Genomic DNA, 24,857 nt, shown 5'->3' with positions numbered 1-24,857 from the left:
AGTCTGACCAAGTGTGTGTAAAGGTCGCCAGCTGAAGGGAAGTGGCCCGGAGACGTCTCTATCCCGGAAGGCAAAACGCCGTCCTCCTAGGCCCGACGTCAGCGAGCGCAAGAGCCGTTACCTTAGCAGAATAACGCCCACGATCCACCTCGGGGGGTCCACTCCACCCTCCCCAACGGCACGCGCCGCGCATGCACACAAAGGCCGGACGGTGATGTCAGTCCCGCCCAAAACCTCCTCCGTGACGTAAGTCTAGCGGACTGTCGTAACTGCCCGGCAGTGAGGCTTCCACAGGAAGGGCACCAGTGCGGTACACCCTACCCTGCTAGCAGGCATGCGCGCGCTGGTCGCTGACGCAGGGCCTGGCGGCTAGAGCCAATGAGATGCGGAAACGTCACTGCGTACCGGTAGGCCAGGCCGCACACCGGGCCGCAAAAGGGCGGAGCGAGTTCGGTTGCACCAACACCGGTACTTAGGCGCGGACCGGCGTGTCCTTGGACTTAGAGAGCGGGACGTCCGGCTTGCGAGTGGGCATCTCCGTGTCGCGCGCGACTAACGAGCGGTGAGCGCAGGGCACGGAGTACGCAGCAGGTGGCAGCGGGTGGAGGCCGACCCCTGGGGGCGCGCACCAGCGTGGGGGGGCGCGAGGGCGGTTGGAGGCCTGCGCCTGGGATCTCCGGGTGGAGCCCACGCGGGCAGGCCGGGCCAAGAGTTAGGACCCCGAGTTGTGGTCAGTCTGAACCCGGTGGGCTACGGCTTGAGATGGGGGCGGGGGGGCCCAGCCAACTAGGTCGGGGCCCTGAGACCCCCGGAGGCGGCTGGGCAGCGGAGCCGAGTGAACGGGGCCCTCCGGTTGTCGGGGCGGAGGGGCTTGCTTTCCGGGGGGAGGGCGGGAGTGGGAGGAGGTGCGCAGCGCTCCACATCCTTCTTCAAGGAGAGTAAAAGCGGCTGCTTCTCGGAGAAGGGGTAATTTTTTTTCCGACCACCTGTCTCTTCACCCCCAAACCCGCCGTGGCATCTCAGGAAGTCTTCGTCACAGTCTCCTTGAAACCGGCCGGGATGGGTGACCTCGTGGTCGCCCCCAGGGAGCCCGGAGCCCTCGCCGCCCCGCTGACCTTTCACCCGCAGCCAGGCGGTTTAGCGTGACCTGCGCGGGCCGAGGCGGCCTCCACCCCTTTCCTTAATGTACTCCGTCCCCTCTTCAGTTCGAGGGGTGGCTTTAACTTGTAGTCTGGGTAAATGGGCATTTTTAGTCGGAATTACTGCGATTTTGGCTTACCGTGCTCACCTTCAAACTCCACTCGTGACCTTGACCTCATCCTTTGAAACACTTTCGAATTAGGTTCCCATTTCGCTTGCTCGGGCGTTGACTTTCCCTCGCTGAAGCAGAGGCGTGTGTTTTTTTAAGAAAGTTCTTCCGAATAGTATTTTGGTATTAAAGCGTCTATTGCAAATGTACTCAGTGAAGGTGGATGTCATAGATTTGCAGTGGATTGGTAGTTAGGTGATCGCGGGTTGATTGGGTCCCGCTATATTTTTACTTGGAGGAAAGACTTAATAAATTGAGTCTTTTATTTTTAGATTTAAAAATGGGTGATGTTGAGAAGGGCAAGAAGATTTTTGTTCAGAAGTGTGCCCAGTGCCATACTGTGGAAAAGGGAGGCAAGCACAAGACTGGGCCAAATCTCCATGGTCTCTTTGGGCGAAAGACAGGTCAGGCCCCTGGATTTTCTTACACGGATGCCAACAAGAACAAAGGTAAGAGGGGGACGGTGAAATCACTGAAGCACGTTCCATGGGTGTGACCTGTGGTGGACGCTTTAAAAGGAGTGTGAGCCCTAGCTGGTTTGGCTCAGTGGATAGAGCGTCGGCCTGCGGACTGAAGGGTCCCAGGTTCGATTCCAGCCAAGGGCACATGCCTGGGTTGCGGGCTTGATCCCCAGTGTGGGGCATGCAGGAGGCAGCCAATCAATGATTCTCTCTCATCATTGATGTTTCTACTTCTCTCTCCTTCTCCCTTCCTCTCTGAAATCAATAAAGAAATATATTTTTTTTAAAAATAAAATAAAATAAAAAAATAAAAGGAGTGTGAAATACTTACCGGCACATCTCTTCTTGTTTAGGTATCACCTGGGGAGAGGCTACCCTGATGGAGTATTTGGAGAATCCCAAGAAGTACATCCCTGGAACAAAAATGATCTTCGCTGGCATTAAGAAGAGTGCAGAGCGGGCAGACTTGATAGCTTATCTCAAAAAAGCTACTAATGAGTAATAGTTGGCCACTGCCTTATTTATTACAAATGTCTCATGACTTTTTTTATGTGTACCATATTTAAATTGATCTCATACACCAGAATTCAGATCATGAATGGCTAATAGAGCATTTCTTTCGGGCAGTCCTGATTTAAATAAGATTGGCTTGTGGTTAAATGAACAGGGTCAGCTTTTTGAGCTTTGATGATCATTTTGGTTCAGCAAGCACTGTCACTGTCCTCCCTTCTAACAGTATGGTGGGACTTGATTCCTAGTGTTCAACTTTTCACAGATGTGGCCAGTGCCATCTCAAAACCTGTAGGAGATTGGCTTACATGTAGATTTATATGACTGGTTGTGTTAATATGTTTAAATTCTGAGGAAACCCCTTCACTGTCTCTTGGACCTGCAAGACTAGCTTGTGTTTCAGGTTGTGTTCATTAGCTTGTTAAAAGGAAGGGCTGCAGATAAGCTGGCAGTGATCGTTTTATCTCTTTGGTCCCAACTATGCCAATTTAATAAAATTCCCTGTATCTAAACTGTTGCCTTTTACTGAATGAAAGGCTTTTTAGTGTGGTTTCTGTATAATATCAAATAAAGAGTATTTAACACTTCTACATTTTATAGGTGATCTTTAAGGTCAGGTGCTTTTAAAATTCAGCGTGACAAGATATAGGAGCAAACTGTGAATTCTTTAGGTCAGACTAAGTTTTAATTCAGGATTGTCTTGAATAGCTATTCATTGACTATATGTGTGTGTGATTGGTAATGGTGCTTTTGCCAGCTCACTAGGATTAAAGTAGAGACTAGATCAACACAAAATTGTAAATTATGTCATCATCACAAGGCTTAAGATAATTAAAAACAAAGTCACAGATCATGATTTTGCTAATGTGCTTGATTTAATGCCTGACGCCCAAACTTTAATGGTTGAAAAGTACAATAGCCCTAAATGATGCAGCAGTGTTACTAGTCATACTACTAGATTACATGTCCTTGTCCTCTATGACCATGGACTAGATTGTATCTGTGGTACAATGCAGAAGATGCTGGGTTTGAAATTAGATCGTATTCAGAGTAGGGGTTGGCAAACAGCCCATGGGACCTGTTTTGGTAAATAACCACTTTACTGGAACACAGCCACATTCATTTATGTCTTCTCTAAGGCTGCTTCCATGCTACATCGGAGCTGAGTAGTTGCTACAGACTGTATGACCCACAATGCCTAGTATACAGACTGGAACTTTATAGAATAAGGTTCTCAACCCTTGATTTACAGGAGAGCTTTGCACAATCTCATTTTTGCCATCTGGAGAATAGAAGTAATCTACCTCATAAGATTGCTGTTAAACATTCATTGACATATGTGAAAGCTCTTAACTGGGTAAGCACTGAAATACTCATTTTATATCCAGGTCATATTCCTTGAAAATCACATAAAAAATTACCGCTCTCATAGTTAGCAAGTTAGCAGTGACCTGCCATGTCTATATTCTTTTTATTCTCAACTGTATCAGATGCTCTCTGGGACATTTGACACCCTTGATTATAATTTTTTTTACCATCTTGAGTTTAAGTTTCACACGTGGACTAAAAATACATTGGCATAAAATCTTCATGTACATACAGCTATAATCATCTGTTGGTAATCCAGATAATTCAGCATGGCATTTTCCCAAATTCGAGTCCCATAACTTGAATTGCTTTATAGTTGTAAGGCACATTCACATCTCAATTTATCCTCACTACCTCATGGAATAAGTACAGTAAGTCTTGTTGATAAGCTCTGCAACTTTAGCTAAAAGGCATATAACAAAACCAATTTTAACCTAGATTACTTGATATAAACGAGTGAAGTTCCTACGGTATCTCTTCTAACAAAATGATGTTATTCACGGACCTGCTGTGCTGTCCCTATTTTGTACCTAAGTTAACACGTTAAGCACCAAGCCTGTTTTGTCTTCCTTTCCGTTAAGCCCGAGATACTCGATTTCACTGTGGGAGTATCACATGTATGGACCCTGCCTTCTAAAACTCCATGTAAACTGGGTCATCTCTATTTTCTTCTTTACAGAACTCACATGTCTTTCCCTACTAGAGACGGCTCTCTCCAGGCCTCTGAACCTCTGCAGCCCTCCCAGGTGGAGCCTGCTTGTTCTTCCACGGTGTCCACAGAGGCTTTGTGGTCTTGGCATCTTCCAGGTCATTTCTCTTCTCATGCAGAACTGCCTGTGTGAGATTCATGACATCTTTTTTTTATATATATATTTTTATTGATTTCAGAAAGAGAGGGATAGAAACATCAGTGATGAGAGAGAATCATTGATTGGCTGCCTCCTGCAAGTCCCACACTGGGGATCAAGTCCGCAACCTGGGGCATGTGCCCCCACCGGGATTGAACCTGTGACCTGGTTCATAGGTCGATGCTCAAGCCCTGAGCCACACCAGCGGGGTGATTCATGACATCTTTATGGGCCCTTTACTGTTTGTACTTCTGGACCTTAATCACACACTACAACTTCAGCACCTAGCTTATATACTGCATTCTCTCTCTCTTTTTTCTTCTTATAATGGTAATAGCTGCACACAAGTGAATGAATGACCTATCCTTAGTGCCACTATAGCCTCAAATGTAACTCTTCTCAGCACGTTTCCCGTGGTTGGTTGCAATTTAGATTTGTCATTGCTTCAAGAACCTCCCTACCTCTGAAATTAGAATGCCGCTCCACCAATCTGATTACAACCTCATATCTCTCCAGGTCTCTTATTCTCATTAATATTGCTGGTTCAACTGAACCAGCAGATACCCCGTGTCTGTCCTTTTATATATTTACTAGTGGCCCAGTGCACAAATTCATATCACTATTCCCCCTTTATAATAGAAGTGTCAACCAAATTCTTGATCGACAATGACAGAAACACACATGTGCTGTTGGCGCCAGCGAGAGCTTTATGTGTGTCGTGCACGTGTGAGTCAACTTAGCCTTTTATAGATATACAATAAACTTGCTTAATTAGACCTGCTTTCTGATCTAGCTAAACTTTTTCCAGCCCAGTGAAGCACCCCCAACTTCACTTTCAGATAATTTTCAGCAACACAGCAGTAAATATCAACAGGAAGCAGATTATTATTGTAGATCATGCAAGGAGAACAAAGGGTAAAATATTTAACTGCAGCAGTGTTTGACTATATTCTGCACAGAGAGAAAACCAGAAGTCATTTTCAAGGTCCACCATTCTTTTTAGTCGGGTCAAGTTTCTAAGCTTTCTAAATCTTCGTTTTCCAGCTAATGAAAAGAAAATAGGATTCCACCGAGTCTCCTATCTACCTACTCCAGGACTTCTGTGAAGATCAAACAAGATGAGGCGCAGGAAAATACTTCACAGACACTCCATTAAAGTGTAAAGTGTTTCCACCTGGCTATAAAGCAAGTTCTGTTCCTGGGCTGAAGAACTGCAAGAAGGCTAGTCACTAGGGAGAGGCAGCCGGGTGTTGCTACATGACATTACCCTAATGGTTGGACACTTAGCATATTAGCCTTTTATATCTATAGATTCTCCCCCCAGTCTTCCCAGGGGTTAATGTAGAAGTTCATCATGTTCTTCAAACTTATCTCACCCCTAGCTTCCCTTCTCACATGCCCTTGCCTCCCATTTCAGGTATGAATTCTCTACTTCTGACTACAGGGAAGGCTGTTCACCATCCCTTACCTTCAACAATGCTCTTAATTCAGATATGGTTCAGAATGTTCAATTGCATCAGACAGCAGCTCCAGATGTTACGCTGCAGTGTGGTCAATCTGATGTCCATCCCAACCCTCTTGTCCTCTGCCTCACCTCCCTTAGAAACTGGAAGAGCTGAATGCTTGCTTTCTTTTCTGTGCAGGAATTTTGCCTTGGAACTGCACTCCCAACAAAACAGATAAACTGCATACGTTCTAGAAATTACATAGTTTTTATTCCATTTAAATTTAATGAAATTGTCGCTACCAAAGTCGGACATCTGCACTGAATTGACAAATCTTTTTAGTTTGAGGATAATAGGGGAAATCTATAGATAATTTTCTAAGTCACCTGCCCTGAGTTGGGACAGGCCATGTTATCAGCTAAAAACTTGATCCTTTTTTCTGGTGAGTGTTGGAGGAAGATAGCTCAAGGTCTGAACCCTCTGCTAATACTGCTTAATGGAATCTTAGGCACATTAACCCTTCTGTGCCTTAAGTTTCCTCATTTGTAAACTGACATTAAGTATATTTACCCTTAGTGTCGTTTTGAGAATTAAACAATAGACTTTACTTGGCACATTGTCTAGCACTCGGTAAACGCTCAAATTATTAGCTAATTTTTGTCTCCATCTATGGCCCAGACCTCCATGCTAGGGCTCACACCTGCATCCAGGGCCCTGACCCAGACCTCCACCCGGGGTCCCACTCTGTCCCACTCCTGGATTGTATAGACAAGACATTTGTCAAAGTAAAAGTAGGAAACAAAAAAAAGAAAGAAAGAGGAGATCTTCATCAGCTCCTGAAATACTTTAGGGGAGGAAGCTGCTAAAAAATATTTGCCTGAACCAAAATGTATTGCCTCTGTTAGTGTGTCATTAGTTTCATGGACTGTTCTCCAGGGGTCTCTCACGTTCTACTTAAGCTTATGAACAGAGAGAGGTACTGCTCTAGAAAACAGGCCCATGTCTGGGTGATTTTTCAAGGATGCCTGTATAATGAACAGCCTTGGAAGAGATAGTGTGTCTCTCTGGGAAGGTTGGTTTATTGTCCAATAAAATAAAGATAATGTCTCCCAAAGGGGCAAGGGTCAGGCAGGCCTAGGCCCAATATAACAGATTGGGTTCCCTATGTTCTGAGTTCCTCATGTCATGTAATCCACTGTGTCTGCAGGTATTATCTGACCTGGTGTTGGCCTTTGGGAATTAGGGAGTTGCTGATACTCCAGCTTCTGTTATTGCAGCAATTAATAAATTCCCAGATGTAGGTCTCAGCCCCAGATGGAGATCTGGGCACCAATACAGGACTGGATACTAGGTTCGAGGTCAGGGTCCTGGGATGGAGTTTTGGGCCCTGGCATGAAGGTCTGGGACCCGAATGTAGGTCTGAGCCCCTGAGGGAGGGCTGGATACTGGGATGGAGGTCTGAGTCCCGGCTGGAGGTCTGGGCACCCAATACAGGACTGGATTCTGGGTTCATGATCAGGGTCCTGGGATGGAATTCTGGGTAGGACAAAGATTACATGGGGAAGTAGGGGGAAAGGAAAATGGGTATAATGATTACAGATTACAGGCAATGTGGGCTGTGGAGACTCCATGGTTTGGGCAACAAGGTTGTTAATCTCTCCATGGAAATAGGCTGTTCTCAGATGAGAATGAACCACATTCCAAGGTTGACTCCCAGGTCCTGGGACTCCCAGCCAGGTTAGAATGTGCTTTCTTTAATCAGGGAAAGAAAACAACAACAACCCAATCAGTTAATAGAGCATGATTAATATTTCATATAACTAAAAGTCCCCCATATTCCATTCCTGTCCTGCTACCAACATTTTTGGTTGCAGTACAAGGTATAATTGACCCAGCTTTTTTTGTTCATCCCAACCTTAAGCCATATACAGGGGTAGGCAAAAATAAGTTTATATTGTAGGAACAGCACCAGTGTGGTCAGACCAAACCTGAGTTTGGCAACCTTGGTACTTGGTACTTGGGTTTTGTCTAGGAAAGAATTCAGAGCCAAGACCCAAACTGTAAGAAAACTTTTATTTGGTAAGTCACAGAGGTAGAAAAAGTAATTCCTAGAAGAACATGTTATAGAGCAGTGGTTCTCAACCTTCCTAATGCCGCGACCCTTTAATACAGTTCCTCATGTTGTGGTGACCCCCAACCATAAAATTATTTTCGTTGCTACTTCATAACTAATGTTGCTACTGTTATGAATCATAATGTAAATATCTGATATGCAGGATGTATTTAGGCGACCCCTGTGAAAGGGTCATTTGACCCCCAAAGGAGTCGCGACCCACAGGTTGAGAACTGCTGTTAGAGAGGCTGATGGTAAGGCTGAGGCCGGGAGTGGGAGGGGAGGGAAAAGGGAAGGGAAAGGCATGGGCATGCTCCCAGGAGAAAGTGAGCAAGGGGTCCTCCATCCTCAGGGCTTTAAGGGTGGAGATTTTAGGGGAGGTCCCCGGGAAGATCTCAAAAGCATATTCAGCAGTTTTCCAGGTGTGTCCTTTCAGGGTTGTGATCTCCACTCATTGGCCAGCACCAGGGGGTTATTATTCAATGCGACTGGTCCTGAAGCTGGTGTTGTTTCTTATCTGGGCCTGGAGCTGAAATACAATTGAGACGCAGATGTTATTTCTAGGGAGGAAAGGTCAAGGGGTCCAAACCTCATGAGCAGTGATATGCTAGGGGTGGAAAGGTCATCCTGGGACAAGGCCCCTCCCCCTACAATTGATTGTCCATTGCTAGGCACCTGGGGCTTTCCACCCCGTGGCTTCTGCACCTGGTCATTGCTCTGCTCATGTCTATCTAACTGCCTGCCACAGGTTTACAGTTGTTCGTATGAAAAATAATACAATAATTAAATAATAATACAAGAATAAACCCTGTGTTTCACATACTCACAACTGTAAACCTACTTTTTTCCACCTTGTATTTCTGATCAGTCTGTTTTGGCTTTTGGTTCAGTTTCACCAATACTCTAGACAACAGTGGTTGGGGAGTTCATATGGTCTTACAAGACTTCGTGTGAGTGTTGCTGTCTCCAGAGGGTTTGAATAAGGACCTCTCTTCATCACACAGGTTCTGAAAGAGAATGAAAAATAAAATAAACAACAGGCAGATGGAAAACTAAATCCTGATTACTGATAAAGATGAAGTTGGAAAGTTTAGGGCAAGAGTTAGGCAGACTTAAGTAACTACTTGTAGGCAATGCTGGGCCAGAGTTAGGATGTCTGCTTCTTGAGCTCCAAGCTCCCAAAAGGGAGAAGAGAAGAGGGTCCATGCATATCTATTTTAATTCTTCCTAAATTTATAGTTTTCCAGAAGAGGGGATAAGGGAATGGAGAGAGGCTATGAATTATATTAACTGAGCTTCCTCCAAGTGGATGGAAGCACTAGGCAATATTCTTTTCTAATAGCAGGAATCAGTAACTGTGGACATTAGAAGCGTCTCTGTCTCTCCCCCATCCCTTTTGCGTACTGGGCATCTCCTTCACACCATCCATTTCCCATTGGAGTCTCTGAGCCCTGGAAGACAGGGTCTATGTTCTATTTTTCTTCATATCCTTGACACTTAATACACTACAGTAGTGTCCCCTTAATCCTTGGGGAATGCCTTCCAAGACCCCCAGTGGGTAGTATATATAGAATTTGGATAGCACCAAATTCTATATATTCTACCTCTTTTTCCTGTACATACATACACATCTACCTATAAAAAAGTTAAATTTATAGCCCAGCCCATTTGGCTCAGTGGTTGAGTGTTGACTTATGAACCAGGAGGTCATGGTTCAATTCCCGGTCTCGGCACATGTCCCCAGTGTGGGGCATGCGGGAGACAGCCAATCAATGATTCTCTCTCATCATTGATGATTCTATCTTTCTCTCGCTCTCCTTCCTCTCTGAAATCAATAAAAATATTTTTTTAAAAAATAAAAAGATTTTTTTAAAAGTTAAATTTATAAATTAGGCACAGTAAGAGATTAACAATAACTAATAATAAAATAGGACAGCCGAGACTGGTTTGGCTCAGTGGATAGAGCGTCGGCCTGCGGACTGAAGGGTCCCGGGTTCGATTCCGGTCAAGGGCATGTACTTGGGTTGCAGGCACATCCCTGGTGGGAGATGTGCAGGAGGCAGCTGATCGATGTTTCTCTCTCATTGATGTTTCTAGCTCTCTATCTCTCTCCCTTCCTCTCTGTAAAAAATCAATAAAATATATTTAAAAAATAAAATAAAATAGGACAATTAGAACAATATGCAGTGATAAAAGGTAGGGGAGGGTGGGTGAGTAGGAGGTAATCAGCCAAAGATCTTGTATACACATATGCGTAACCCATGGACACAGGCAATAGGGTGGTGAAGCCCTGGGGGGGGCGGGTGCGCAGACTGGAGGGGGTCAATGGGGGACATATGTAATACTTCCAACAATGAAAATTCTTTTAAAATTAAAAAAATAGAAGTTATGTGAATGTGATCTGCCTGTCTCTCCCAGTGTTATTGTACTGTGCTCATGTTTTCACTTAAAGGAAGCACTTTCTGTCTTCTCCATGGCATTTCTGAATTGCCAGCATCACTAGTCCTGCGCTTTGGGGCCATAGCTAAGTAAAATAAGAGCTACTTTACACAAGCTTTGTGATACCCTGACAGTGGATCTGATAACCTAGCGGCTACTAAGTAACTGACGGTCCAGGGGCGTCTGCAGCGTGAAGACACAGGTCCAAGGGGTGTTCACGCACGGGATCGACAGGTGGACACAGACAGTGAGAGATTTCATCCCAACACTCAGGATGGCTCACCGTTTAGAAGGTACCAATTGTTATTTTCTGGAATTTTCCACTTAATATTTTCGAACCACGGTTGATTGCAGTTGACCATGGGGCAACCGAAATGTCAGAGAGCAAAACCTCAGGTAAGGCGGGATTACTATAGTTTTTTGTGGGTGAATTGGAAATAAAAAGGAGTGAGTGGTGGAGGTTTGGAGAGAAAAAAAAAAAAGAAGAAGACGAAGTAACATCTCTTCTGTATCTGGCGTTGTGGTTAGACAATTTCATTTAATCCTTACAAAAAAATTGTATTATCCCTATTAAGTTGATGAGAATAATGGAGTTCAAAAAGGTTAAAAAAAATGATAAAACTGATTTAAAGTTTGCATGAGTTTAGTTACCTTTGATATCAGATATTTGTGGATTACAAAGAGAGAAAAAAATCCTCTTCTTCCAGTATAGGCTGATGAAATGGGCATTCATTTTAATCAGGAAAAAAAGTTCTTAATTTGGTTTCATTTGGTGACGTAGGTTGGAATTCGTCTTTAATAAGCATAAGTATTGCCCTGGCTGATGCTCCATGGTTAGAGCTGGGCCCATGGAGCTAGGGGTCTTCTCGGGTTCAATTTCTAGTCAAAGGCACTTGCCCCAGTTGGGGTTCAACCCCTGGCCCAGTTGTGGTGTGTGGGGGAGGCAACCAATCGGTGTGACTCTCTTACATCTGATGTTTCTCTCTCTCCCTCCCACTTCTCTCCCTTCTACTCTGTCTGAAAATCAATGGAAAAAATATCCTCAGGTGACGATTAAAAAGAAAATACTAAGCATAAGTAATGGTGCACACAAGCAAGTTCTTAAAAAATGGGTGAATGTGAAACTGCATATATTTTGATAACAGGCAAGATTATCATTGGTTCTGCTCTTAATATAAACAAATTTTATTCAGTTAAATATTTCTGTTTTAAAAAACCATTAAATAAGCTGATAAAAAGAACCTTTAACTCTATTATAGTTGTATTGCCTTTTTATATAGAAATTTTTACTATAAAAATATTTTATGTAGAATTTTTCTTTAACTCATTCAATTACCAACTCAAAACTTTTTAACAGAGACTGATTATTTTAATACTAGAGGCCTGGTGCACGAAATTCGTGCACGGGTGCAGTCCCTAGGCCTGGCCAGTGATTGAAGCACAAGCATCTGGCGTGGAAGGGCAGGTCCCAGCTGACCTCTGGGCCCTGGGCAGCACCTGGACCCCTGGGCCCCCGCGCGACCCCTCCGCCTGAGTCATGGCACCCGAGTCCCCATGCAGAGATGTGGTGAGTGTGGCCAGAAGCCACGGGCCGAGGCACAGGGTGGGCCTCAGGGCCTCCCAGCAGCATTGCAGGGAAGCCGGGCGGGCAGCGCAGACCAGTTCCTGCAAGAACCCACAGGGAGCCCGACTGGCCCTTGCGGTCCCAGTGGCTGCATCCCGGCTCATCCAGAAGAGGCTGCATGGGCGTAGGGGTTTCCCCAGTGCAGGAGCCTTGGCGTCCTGGGGGAGGCTAGCAGGGGGAGTGAGAGTGAGCTGGGTGAACACCCCGCATTCTTACCACACCTGTCTCTGTCAAACCCATCCCTAGGTAGCCGGGGAGAGGTCACAGCCCCTGCCAGGTGCCGCGGGAGGTTGGTCGCCGTCACCCACTCCTAGTTCCCCATCCCAGCCCGGGGCCCATCCCTGATTGGGCAATCAGGGCCTGCCGGCCGCTGGTCACTGTCTGCAGGGTGATCGGGCCCCCACACCCTCCTTGGCCTGGCGCAGCCCACTCACTTGCTCCACCATCCCGCCAAGATCCTCCTCTTGTTGGGGCCCATCAGGGCCGGCCTCCACTGTCACCTGCTGCCAGTGCTGTGTCCCCAATGCCCGCCATGTTTTGCACTGCCCTCTGGTGGTCAGCACACGTCACAGTTGGTTGAGGGGACAATTTGCATATTAGGCTTTTATTATATAGGAAGTAGTCCCCATTCAGAATAGGCTTTTAAAAAATTAACTGACATCTGTTTTAATATGACTTGATTGGATAAAAATTCAAGTATTAGATAATACTAGCAAGGTAATACCAGCTAATTTTATCATAGCTACAGTTAATTAGAATAACTCATTATATTTTTACCAAATTAAAAGAAACCTAACTTATATTTTATGTAGTTTGTATGTGTGTGAATGTGCATATTTGTGTGCATGTAAAACTCATTTTCATAATATTCTGTCATTTTGAATTAGGTTATTTTGATACATAAATCAACTGTGATGAAAATATTTTAGAAGTGAACAAGTGTACTTGTGTTTGATTGCTGCTGAATACATTAGTTCTTGTTATTCAGTATTTTTTTAACTAAAAAATAGGAAAGTCATTTGACATTAGGACAGATAAAATAGTAATATTCTTTTTGTTAGTGATGAATAGACTCCAAGAAAATACTTTGCCTGAAAAGATGGAGTTTATTTTTATTGTTTGCTATTTTTATTATTATGACCATAATCATTGACATAATATTTTATGACATATGACCAAAATCAATGACAGTGCTTTCATTTAAAAACCTTTGTTGCATATCCTGGCCAAATTTTAGGGCACACACTTTTAATTATGGTAGTCTAATTTAGTATGGACCAAACATACCGAAAACAGACATTTGTACAGCAAAGGGATGTGTGTGATAACTGCACATGATTTGAAAGATTTGTGTGGTTCATTTAAATGGGCTGCATAAGCACTGGCAGTGGGCGAACTGAAATACCTTTTACTCCATTTCTGCAAAAGGAAAGACTGCAGCGAATAGAAACCCTGTAGATTCTTTTATCTTGCATGTCTTGTATTTCCATCTGGCAGGTGGAATTCAGAGGGATGGCCACCATTACATCTGACATATATGTTTTCTCATTGACATCAATGATCACTTCTATTTCCCCTCCCAAGTATTGCTGTCAATGCCATTTTAAATAGGAGCTCACTGGCAAATAATAGTAGGTTTTCTCTCAGCCTAAAAAGATCTGACATGAAAGATCTATGCCCGAGCAGTTTATCTCTTAATTTAACTTCAGCTCAGGTACCTGACAATGATGAGCAGTTTGTGTGAGACTGTCAGGCTCAACGTTGTTAGTATGACTGGTTTCTTGACATTTTCTGTGTTTTTGTCGTTTCCTTCTTTCTCTTTGGTTTATTTCCACTTCCAGGGTCTGTTCTTGCATTGTGTTGGTGCCCCATTAGCTTACAGTCACGACGTGATTTCATTTGTCACATTGTGACATCAGCAGAATCCCTGTGTGATCTGAGCAGAGCTCCGAGCAGCAGCTCAGGAAAACTGATTTGATCAAAAGACAGTCCTGTTCCCTATGTTTCGCCAATATCCTGGGAGACGAAATGGGGGGAGATCCATGAATATGCAGGGGTTTACTTCCATTTATTTTCAGTATGTTCACAAGGAAAAGTCTGATGCTGATGGGAGACAGTAGTTAAAATCCGTATGAGATTATTTATTGTATTTATTCTTTACCGTTGACCTCAGGTTGCTTACCAAGTTGCCAATTCTACCTTTCTAATATATCTTCATTTCATGACCTTACTCATCTCTGTTCACACCTTGCTTCACACCCACATCCTTGCTCTCAACTTTCCCTCCATTCAGTCCACTCTCTGCAGAGCACCTGCACACAGCTGTCTGACTTTCCTACTTTTCTCCCACAACCCCCTCAGGACAAAGTCCTCATTCTTTAGCTGTATGGAAAATCACTCTATAACCTAAGCCTGTGCTATGTTTCAATTTTAACTCCCGCCATCCCTGTCCCTCCCTGTCTGCTGAACTTGAGCCTTTCTTATTGTCTAGTTCTCCAACAGAGTGAGCTCTCTGATGCCTCTGTGCCTTTGCGTTCACAGTTTGAGTAGCCCCCTCTTACTTGTGGGGGTATATGTTCCAAGACCCCCAGTGGATGCCTAGAACTGCACTGCGATAGCACTGAACCCAATATATGCTGTTTTATCCTCTGCATACATACCTAGGATAAAGTTTAATTTATAAATTAGGCATAGCAAGGGATTAAAAACAACAATAATAAAATAGAACAGTTATAACAATACTAGAGGCCTGTTGCATGAAAAGATTCATGCAATAGGCCTTCCCTTCCCCTGGCTGCTGGGACCGGTTTTCCTCCGGCACCCGGGACCCAGGCCTTCGCTCCAGCCGGAGCCGCCTTCAAAGTCTTTTGCTGCTCCAGCCAGAGCCGCCTTCAAAGACTTTGCTGCTCCGGCTGGAGCTGCCTTCAGTGTTCACTCCGCCATCTTTGTTGGCAGTTAATTTGCATATCTCGCTGATTAGCCAATGGGAGGCGTAGTGAAGGTATGGTTAATTACCATGTTTTTCTATTATTAGATAGGATGCTGTATTAAAAGCTATGTGGTTGTGATCTCTCTCTCTCTCTCTCTCTCTCTCTCTCTCTCTCTCTTTCTCTCCCTCTCTCTCTCTCTCTCTCTCTCTCTGATAACCAAGATGGTTATCAAGTGTCTAATGGGCAGGTAGCTTAGGTAGGGTTCACACTTCATGCAGGATGGAGTGGTACAGCACAAGATTTCATTATGCCACTCAGAATGGTATGCAATTTAAAGCTTATGAATTTTTTATTTCTGGAATTTTCCATGTAATATTTTCGGATTTTTGTTAACCATGGGTAACTGAAACCATGGAAAGCAAAACTGTGATAAGAGACTACTGTACTTAACAGTAGGAAACTAATAAATGTTCCATGAATTAATATGCATGACCTTCTCAACTACAGTGTAGTTTCCATGGTAGCAGAAACTATCTCCTTTAATTTCTTCCACACGGCTGTTAATTACTCCTTCCTGATTGCATGATCCAAAGTTCTCACACTGTATCAAGTAATAGGGGTTTATTAAAAGACTTCTAAGAATAGCATCATTCACAGTCTAAGGCAGCCCTTCCACAGGAGTTGCTGGGTTTTTAACATGCTGTCATTCATGTAACTCCTCTTTTAGACTTTGCTTCATCTACACTAGAGACCTGATGCACGAAATTCATGCAAGAGTAGGCCTTCCTTTCCCCAGCTACCGGCACCGGCTTCCCTCTGGCACCCAGGACCCAGGCTTCCTTCACAGCCCTGGCTTCATCCAGAAGGTCATCTGGAAGGATGTTCGGTCTAATTAGCATATTATTCTTTTATTATTATAGATCTGCTGTGAACTAGCCAACTCCTCCCATTCAACTACCTGAGGTGGGAATCCAATAGCCTTATTAATGATCCCTAATAGTTAGAGCTTTTTATTTTATTTATTTTTAATCCTCACCCAAGGATTGATCTATTTTCCCACTGATTTTAGAGAGAGTGGAAGAGAGAGGGAAAGACAGAGAAATATCGATGTGAGAGAGACACATGCCTATGATAAAGTGCACTGTGGATAGCACTGAACCCTATATATGCTGTTTTATCCTCTGCATACATGCCTATGATAAAGTTTAACATAGGGCCAGGGAGGAACATGCAACCGAGGTAAGTGCCCTTGCCAGAATCAAACCCAGGACCCTTCCGGTCTGCAGGCCGATGCTCTATCCACTCAGCCAGACTGGCTAGGGTGGTAGAGCTTTTTATTTATTTATTTTAAAAATATGTATTTTTATTGATTTCAGAGAGGAAGGGAGAGGGAGAGGGAGATAGAAACGACAATGCTGAGAGAGAATCATTGATCGGCTGCCTCCTGCTTGCCCCCTACTGGGGATCGAGCCTGCAACCCCAGACATATGCCCTTTTCCAGAATAGAACCTGAGACCCGTCAGTCCGCAGGCCGATGCTCTATCCACTGAGCCAGAGCCAGTAGAGCTTTTTAAAGCAAGCCACCTCATAGGTTTTCAGGTGCCCATTTCTGTCCTAATGCATAGCTTTCTCTTCCTTCAGAAACAACCTCGGAAGGACCCACTTCCTTAGCCCCTGCTTCTCAAGGAGGCAGTAGGTGGTGGCCCGACAGGTGCTGTGATTGGCATGTTTGCTAAGCGTCTTACACAGAGTTCAAAATGAATGTTTGTTTAAGTTATCTGAAGGGAGAGGAAGAAGAATTTAATGACTATGTATAAATTAATCCTGTTTAGAGTATCCTGGATATTTGTTTGGGTCTTAATATTGAGCTAGGGTACAAATGTCCTGTTCTTTGATTTGTAACTGTCATTGCCACTTTGAGATTCAGGAAGTTTGTGATTCTGTCCCTCTCTTCATAGTTCCATGCATTTTACCAAACAACGTCAACTCGTTTCTGAGGTTCAACATTTTCTCCAGATGAACCTAGAGCTATGACACTTTATTTTTATTTTTTTAATGACATTTTATTTTTAAATGCTCATTTACCAGAGCAATATGTCCTTTCCTCTCTTCGTTATTCAGGAAGCACCTTTACACAAAGAAACAATTTTACGTTGTCCTGATTTGGCCTGGTAGTATTATATTTGTCTTAAGTCTGTTATTTTAATTTAGTATGCATTTTAAAATATATAATTTGCATATTATAAATATGCTACATATATCACATCAATTAGGCCTTCTACAGGCCCTGTGAGGTAGGTACTATTATTTTTTTACAGATTAGAAAATGTGAGATAAGGAAGGTTAAACACATTATCCAAGTTTGCCCAATTGGTGAAAATAAGAATGGAGGTTTAAATTCCATCACTGTCGAGGTCTATGGTCAGTGCATCCAAGTTACATCATTTTCCAGACTCTGTCAAAACACAGGGCATTATCTAAGGGTCGCAGGAGGAGATGTGACTCCCAGCTCTCCTCTTCCTCATGACCCCTTCCTCCCCCATTGCCTGTATTGTCTGATGCAATTGATTGAGTTCTCTCTGGTTCCATCTATCCATCCATACAACATGTGTTGATGCCTAATATATGAAAGTATTTCTTGGAAGCATAAGAATTACATGAATGTAAATGTAGATGATGTAATAACAAGTTACAGGATCAAATATTATTGAGGAGCTCTGGAGGAAATATATGGGAAAACTACAGTGATGGAAAAAGTAGGATGAGAGAGACAATAAGGGATCTAAAGAATTTCAAATTCTTCTCAGTTCCCCACAAATAAGATATGTGTTTAAAAATGTGTTTGGCAAAAATAGATAAATAAATAAGTAAATAAATACGTAACTAAAGTAAATAAATAATTAGATAAAGCTTGGCAAATCATGGAGACCAACTGTGCTTTTCAGTGAACACAAGAGGGCGCTAGACTCCATAGTGATGCACAGGCCTTAAGGCACACATCTAGCATCACAGCATATGCAAGCAGTCCTCGGTTACCTCGGGCTCCACCTAAGTCATTTCGTGGTTACGTTGCCTACTCCCATTTATTTATTAAAAAAAAAAAAATAAGTTCCGTCATTTCGACGTATGTATATGTGCTTTATGTTTTTTTATTATTTACTGTATTTACCACACGGAAAAGTCAAGAATTGTTATCATTCTTTTAAATTTTTTTACTGCTTCACTTCATTACTGCTGTGTATGTGCTCCATGTGAGTGACGTAGGTGCTTATGTAGGCGCGCTGAAGGAATGGATCTCCCACGTAACCCAAGGACCTACTGCAGTGATGGCGAACCTTTTGAGCTCGGCATGTCAGCATTTTGAAAAACCCTAACTGGTGCCGTGTCACATATAGAAATTTTTTGATATTTGCAACCATAGTTAAACAAAGATTTATATTTTTGATATTTATTTTATATATTTAAATGCCATTTAACAAAGAAAAATCAACCAAAAAAATGAGTTCACGTGTCAGAGGTGACATAGGTGTCATAGGTTCGCCATCACTGACCTACTGTATTTATTTAATACACACACACAAACATATCTATAACAAAATTTGTGGCAGTTATAGTCCTTGTTTCTGTAACTTCATGAGTTCATAGCTGGTATTTGTAACTGCCTTCTGCTCCCTGTTCTGTACTCCCTTTGCCTTCCCACCTCAGCTAGGAGTGGTTCTTTACTTGGAGGTGTGACCCTTCCTCAAGGGTCTGGGCTATCACTAATCCTGGCTGGATTGGGTTGTAACTTTCCATTGCCCTTAATCACAGGACAATGTAGTGCTAACAACGCCCTAAGGGATCTCCCTTATTCCAGATATGCTCTTCCTTCCTTCCACTGTGGACGGGCAGTCCAGTTTCCCCTTGGTAGTCAGGATCAATCACCCCAGCCAACCCCATAGCTCTCTTCCTTGTCTGGTGATTCAGAGGCATGAGGAGGCCAAAGCGACCTCCTTAACTTTTAGTTGAATGGACTTACTTAGTACTGCTGTGTCTCCCTATTGCCAACAGTCCTCCCTCCGGAACTAAGACCTCTAGGCCTGGAGAGCATGAAGTTGTGGAAATAGGAAGCAACATTGTGCTAGTGAGTCACTAGGAGTGATAGTGAGTGGCGCCACTCTCTTAATTCCTGGACCCAACGGTCCTAGCTACAGCAAATAGCACCGCATAGTGGATGGCGAGTCAGAGCATACCAAGCCTTCTGGAGAAACTTGCCCCACTCCTGCAAAGTATTGCCACCTCGCTGGCTGCTGTAACTGAGCCTTCACCAGGCATTTCACCATTCTATCAAGCCAGCTGCTTCAGGCTGGGTGGGAGCATGGTAAGACCAGTGCCACATGTTACAAAAGCACTTGGTTCCAGATTGTGAAACAGGGCTAACTGGTGGAAAATCAATGCCCAGGTGGGTTACATGCTGAACTTGGATCATGGCTAAGACATCACTGTTGTGTGGGTTCATTGTAGGTTCTCAGGGAACTCTCATATTATACCCTGCTTTTAAGAAAGCATATGCCTTAAAAGATTATTAAAATGGTAAACTGTATGGTATGTACATTTACCACAATAAAAAAGTTATATGAGAGAAGAAGCTTTACTTCTGACCTTCCTGTTTCCAGCTGCATAGCATATCAAGGAAAGAACGGTAGATGTTACATAACATTTTGATTATTAAGCACTTACTGTTTATTCATTTATAACCCAGCTTATTTCAGAAAGAATTTAAGGCAACTGAAAATTTAGGTGAAATATAGTAAGGAAATTAAAGTAGTTAGGTAGGAACTTAAAAAAAATTATTTTCAAAAAAAATATTACTTTTAAAATAATTTGATAATTTAAAAAATGATAATTTTCAGAAGATAGTTTTCAAAATAGGGTAGGCTCATGACATAAATACAGATCAAAGTAAAAATATGTTAAAGATTTTTATTAATGAGGAAATTGGTAAGCAGTTTGAGGAAGAAGTTAAAGAATAGACATATTTATAGCTCAGGAATATTGAAATGAATGTACAAATGGAGGCAAAACTGGCCTCTTTCACTGTGGGAGAAGAAAGTCAATTAAACATCTACTAGGCAGGACAGAATTTGCATGTCTATGCACAATAATAATTATCTTCACTTTATTGAGTCACAAGTGGCTTCCATATGATCAGATAACCCCAGAGGGGTGTCCTCTAGAGTACAGACAATGCACCGTTTTCAATGAAGCATAAATCTTTCCCTGCACATTAAACAAAGCCAAGAATGAAGCTAATACGAAAATACATGCCAGGGAGGAATGGGATCAGAATTCTGTTTTCACAAAGAACTGAAAACCTAGAGGGTTGCCAGCACTGTGCTTCGTGTTTTATTTGCCGCAGACTCCAGCTGGGAAGTTGATTTGCGAGTCCAACTCATACATTTTTATTTATCTTCTAATCCGTGTAATATCACATATGTGTGATGACCTTTTGTGGTATTGTTATGGAAACTACTTCAGGGTAGAAACATTTTTTCAGTGTGTGAATTTCTCACTTTATCATTTCAGATGTTTTCATTTATTTGCACAGTTTATTCTTGTCATTATTTAAAATAAAGACTGAGAAAATGGTGTCCCCATAACACATAATGGCATTGCATGAGCTGCATCTGGGGAACTGTAGATTCTTGAGGAACTTCTGTGGCATCAAGTTATTGGCATAAAAGATGAAATTTCAAACTATCTTTAATATTGACCATGGGGGTCTTGGGAGGAGCTATAAATTAAGAGCCAACCAAACTCACTGAAGTGAACACCTGGTATTGCCCTTATTCTATAGTTCAAAGTCATAACTGAGACCTCTGTTGGCCAGAGTCCATTCCAATCTTCCTCTCCGACTATATAGCAAAATAATTGTTTGTAACAACCCACGCCACTCATCAAAATTCTTGTCGGGGAGAACTCAACCCCCCTGAATTATCCAAAGAGCATTTAAACTCAGAGAATGAATAGTTTATCCTTATTACCAGAATTAAATTATGACTCTGGGTCCCCATCCTACTCACCAGGAAAATTTGTTTTTTCATTCTTTGGGGACCTCCTTCCTCAGATGACTCCAAGAATCATTAGGGATGATTATTCCATACAAAAGCACAGTCTGGATACTATCATCTGAGGAAGAAAAAAATGGGAAACTGGCTCAGTCAGCAATTCAATTCTTTTCTGCTAGTGCTATTTACTGCCAGTAGATGTCGCTATTGAAACTTGAGCTATTCACCCCACCCTGGTTCAATGTAATCCTTTTCCTGTTCTTTTAGGGGACCAATCAAAGAAGTAAACAAAAATTACCATATTTTTTCATGTATAAGATGCCCCCATGTATAAGACGTCCCCACTTTTCCAACCCAAAATTAAGAAATCAATATTTTAAACATAAAACAGAACAAATTTTTATTTAGTAATTACCACAGGTAATGTTCACATACCAGTACTACGGTATTATGCAGCATATCACTTTATTCAGCCTCTGTTGCATCGCTGCTCTCTTCTTCATCACTATGAGTTCCAGACATACCAATTTCTTCAACTTCTATCGTAACACTGCTGTCTTCTGAGTCACTGTCTATATATGTGAGATCATCCTCATAAACTGGTGGCATTTTCTGAGCTAACTTTGTGTTCTCATGGCCAACCCCTCTCTCCTCGTGAAATTGAAGCACCATTGTGCCTTTCCTGTAAAATCAACAATGTTCATTTCGCTTGCAAACATTCTTGCCTGACTTGAATAAGCTTGGTTGACACACATAAGCCTCTCTGGCGCTGCTCCGTAATCCAAGCCTTAAGCCTCTGCTCCACGTTTGCCCATTTTGCTGGTTTTCCTCTTAAGGCCTTCTTCTTTTTTGGCAGCTTAAGAAGTTGTTCTTCCTGTTTTCTCCACTGTCTGACCATACACTCAGTGGGAGGAGGTCCAAACTGTCTCTCTGCAGCTCTGTTTCCATGCTCTTTTGCATAGCTGATTACATTCAGTTTGAATTTTGCAGAATAAGACAATAACTTACCAGTTTTTATCTTTTTATTTTTTGACAGCTTTATGGGCTCAGAACGCTCTGGAACCTGTTGCATCTGCGCACTCTCCACCTCCACCTCCAATTACGACTTCAGCTGACGTCAGTAACAATAAGACTCGTGATTGGAGGAAGCCTGTTTGACAAGGTATGGGCAGCTACACACCAGTGCGGCTCCCTCCTCGGCTGATTTCTGTGTATAAGATTCTTGCCCCTCGATTTTCAGTCTAATGATTTAAAAAAAAATAGCATCTTATACACAAAAATATACAGTAAATGTTAAAACTTATTGCAAGGAATCTGGTCAAGATGGAGTAGGGAGACACTGCACTCACCTCTTCCCATGAGCATGTCAACGAAATTATAGAAAAATCAACCTGGATAACCATCAAAAGACTAGCTCAACAGAAGTCCTGTAACTAAGGATATAAAGAAAATGCCACATTGAGACTGGCATGAGGATAGAAACAAAATGGGCTGGGCCTGCACCCACACATGGCAGCTGAGAATCTGGAGGGGTAGCTCAGCTGTGGAGGTCCCCTCTGAGGAGCAAGGGGCCTCAGCCCCACACCAGGCTCCCCTCTGGGTGAGATGCAGGGCGCTGGAAACCCGGGAGACTTCTTAAGGGTCAGTGCACAAAATCTTGGTCTTAGGCAGTAACCTTGAACTCCAGTGGAGGGACAGCAATTTGAGGGGGCTGGGTGCCAGAGACATATAGGGAGAAACTGAGTTGTGTGGCTTCAGGCTGAGGACCTGAGGGACAACCACCAATGTCCCTGTATTGAGCCCTCTCCGCACATGGACCAAATCTGAATCTACATTACCCTGTGAACGCCACTGGCTCCACCCTGATGACTCCCTCAGGCCCCATCCCACTGCAAGTTCTGGTGATTTCTGAAAGCTTGAGACAGTCGTCCCACATCTCCCAGCATTTCTCTGGAAGAACCTGTTATGTGCTGTGGTGGTGTTTTTGATAGTAAACTTTAAGAATTGTGAAGGCACTAGGCAAAAAGTGTTCTGCCCACGATGAAGTCTGTGAAAGATGGAGTGAGAATATTGGACCAATGACACAAGCCAATGACTCTGACAGGCTGTCGGGGATGGAGGCCAGTCCTCCATGTTACAAATCTTGTGCTTGTTGGTATTGAATACACACCTGAGCAGCTTATCACATCAGGACATGATATCTTCTCTCTTCTTTTTTAATTGTTTTATTGCTTAAAGTATTACAAAGAGTATTATATATGTCTCCTTTTCTTTTTCTCCCCTTGACCTTCCCCTAGCATCCCATTCCCCCCAGTGTCTTGTGTCCATTGGTTATGCTTATATGCATGCATACAAGTCCTTCAATTGATCTCTTACCACCACCCCCCACCCCCCAACCCTCCCCAGCCTTCCCGCTGTAGTTTGACAGTCTGTTCGATGTTGCTCTGCCTCTGTATCTATTTTTGCTCATCAGTTTATAATGGTCTTAATTATCCATAAATGAGTGAGATCATGTGGTATTTTTCCTTCATTGACTGGCTTATTTCACTTAGCATAATGCTCTCCAGCTCCATCCATGCTGTTGCAAATGGTAAGAATTCTTTCTTTTTTATAGCGGCGTAGTATTCCATTGTGTAGATGTACCACAGTTTTCTAATCCATTCATCTGCTGATGGGCACTTAGGCTGTTTCCAAATCTTAGCTATGGTAAAGTGTGCTGCTATGAACATAGGCATACATATATCCTTTCTGATTGGTGTTTCTGTTTTCTTGGGATATATTCCTAGAAGTGGGATCACTGGGTCAAATGGGAGTTCCATTTTTAACTTTTTGAGGAAACTCCATACTGTCTTCCATAGTGGCTGCACCAGTCTGCATTCCCACCAGCAGTGCACGAGTGTTCCTTTTTCTCTACATCCTCTCCAGCACTTGTCGTTTGTTGATTTGTTGATGATAGCCATTCTGACAGGTGTGAGATGGTACCTCATTGTTGTTTTGATTTGCATTTCTCAGATGATTAGTGACTTTGAGCATGTTTTCATATGTCTCTTGGCTTTCTGAATGTCCTCTTTTGAAAAGTGTCTATTTAGGTCCTTTGCCCATTTTTTGATTGGATTGTTTATCTTCCTTTTGTTAAGTTGTATGAGTTCCCTATAAATGTTGGAGATTAAACCCTTATCAGTGATAACATTGGCAATTAGGTATCTTCTTTATCTTCTATGACGTCTACCCACTTCTATGACTTCTACCCACTTTATCATCTATGACTTCAGCCCACTCACTCCACTCCATTCACAGTGGTTTTCTCACAGTTTCAAAAACGACCCTGGGGCCTTTCAGGCCACTCCTGCTCAGAGTCCTCTTCCCCCTTCAGTGCACAGCTCACATATGGCCTCACCAGGGAGGCCTCCCCTGATCATGCTAAATGACATCCTCCCCCCCACCACCCCATTACTTCTTTATTTATCTTTCTAGCACCCATCACAGCCTGACATTAGATTATATATTAATGTGTTTTAATATATCTGTTTTCTTCTGCTACAAATATGCTTTATGAGATAGATTTTGGTGAATGTCTATCTCCAGCACCAAGACCAATAGCTGAGATATAAAGAACAGTCTGCAGATAATCACTGCATGAATCAACAGAAGGGCAGCTGGCTGTGACTGAACTCAGACCGCTGGAAACGGGATTTCAGTCTCTGTTAGGTTATGCTGACTTGTTCTGGGGTTAATCAGAGCATTTCTTGGTAGCGACTAATAT

General features: G+C 43.0%; 1 protein-coding gene and 1 long non-coding RNA gene across 3 annotated transcripts; one reads left to right on the top strand and one right to left on the bottom strand.

Annotated features, from left to right (window-relative positions):
* The first annotated feature begins 410 nt into the window (after nt 1-410).
* LOC132243042 (cytochrome c) lies at nt 411-3,136 on the top strand. 2 transcript variants are annotated; one of them, XM_059712590.1, is made up of 3 exons: nt 411-562; nt 1,582-1,758; nt 2,124-3,136. In XM_059712590.1, exons 2-3 carry the CDS (start codon nt 1,590-1,592, stop codon nt 2,270-2,272), a joined length of 318 nt encoding a protein of 105 aa, XP_059568573.1. In that variant the 5' UTR covers nt 411-562; nt 1,582-1,589; the 3' UTR covers nt 2,273-3,136. The 2 variants fall into 2 exon arrangements, with proteins under 2 accessions (XP_059568573.1, XP_059568574.1); XM_059712591.1 differs by having other exon boundaries at nt 457-580.
* LOC132243043 (uncharacterized) lies at nt 1,632-2,179 on the bottom strand. Its single transcript, XR_009454770.1, has 2 exons — nt 2,098-2,179; nt 1,632-1,838 (listed from the first exon to the last, which is right to left on the bottom strand). It is a non-coding gene; the product is annotated as an uncharacterized LOC132243043 (long non-coding RNA).
* Nucleotides 3,137-24,857: the final 21,721 nt, after the last annotated feature.

Source organism: Myotis daubentonii, chromosome 10 (genome assembly GCF_963259705.1).
Source record: "Myotis daubentonii chromosome 10, mMyoDau2.1, whole genome shotgun sequence".
Taxonomy (NCBI): domain Eukaryota; kingdom Metazoa; phylum Chordata; class Mammalia; order Chiroptera; family Vespertilionidae; genus Myotis; species Myotis daubentonii.
Note: the sequence above shows the minus strand (reverse complement) of the source record. Positions and strands in the feature narration are given on the sequence as shown.

Bases quoted from the DNA above. Each gene is read 5' to 3' on its own strand.
- LOC132243042 (XM_059712590.1), top strand. From the start codon at position 1,590: ATGGGTGATGTTGAGAAGGGCAAGAAGATTTTTGTTCAGAAGTGTGCC. The intron at 1,759-2,123 runs GTAAGAGGGGGA...CTTCTTGTTTAG, and splicing joins GGATGCCAACAAGAACAAAG to GTATCACCTGGGGAGAGGCT.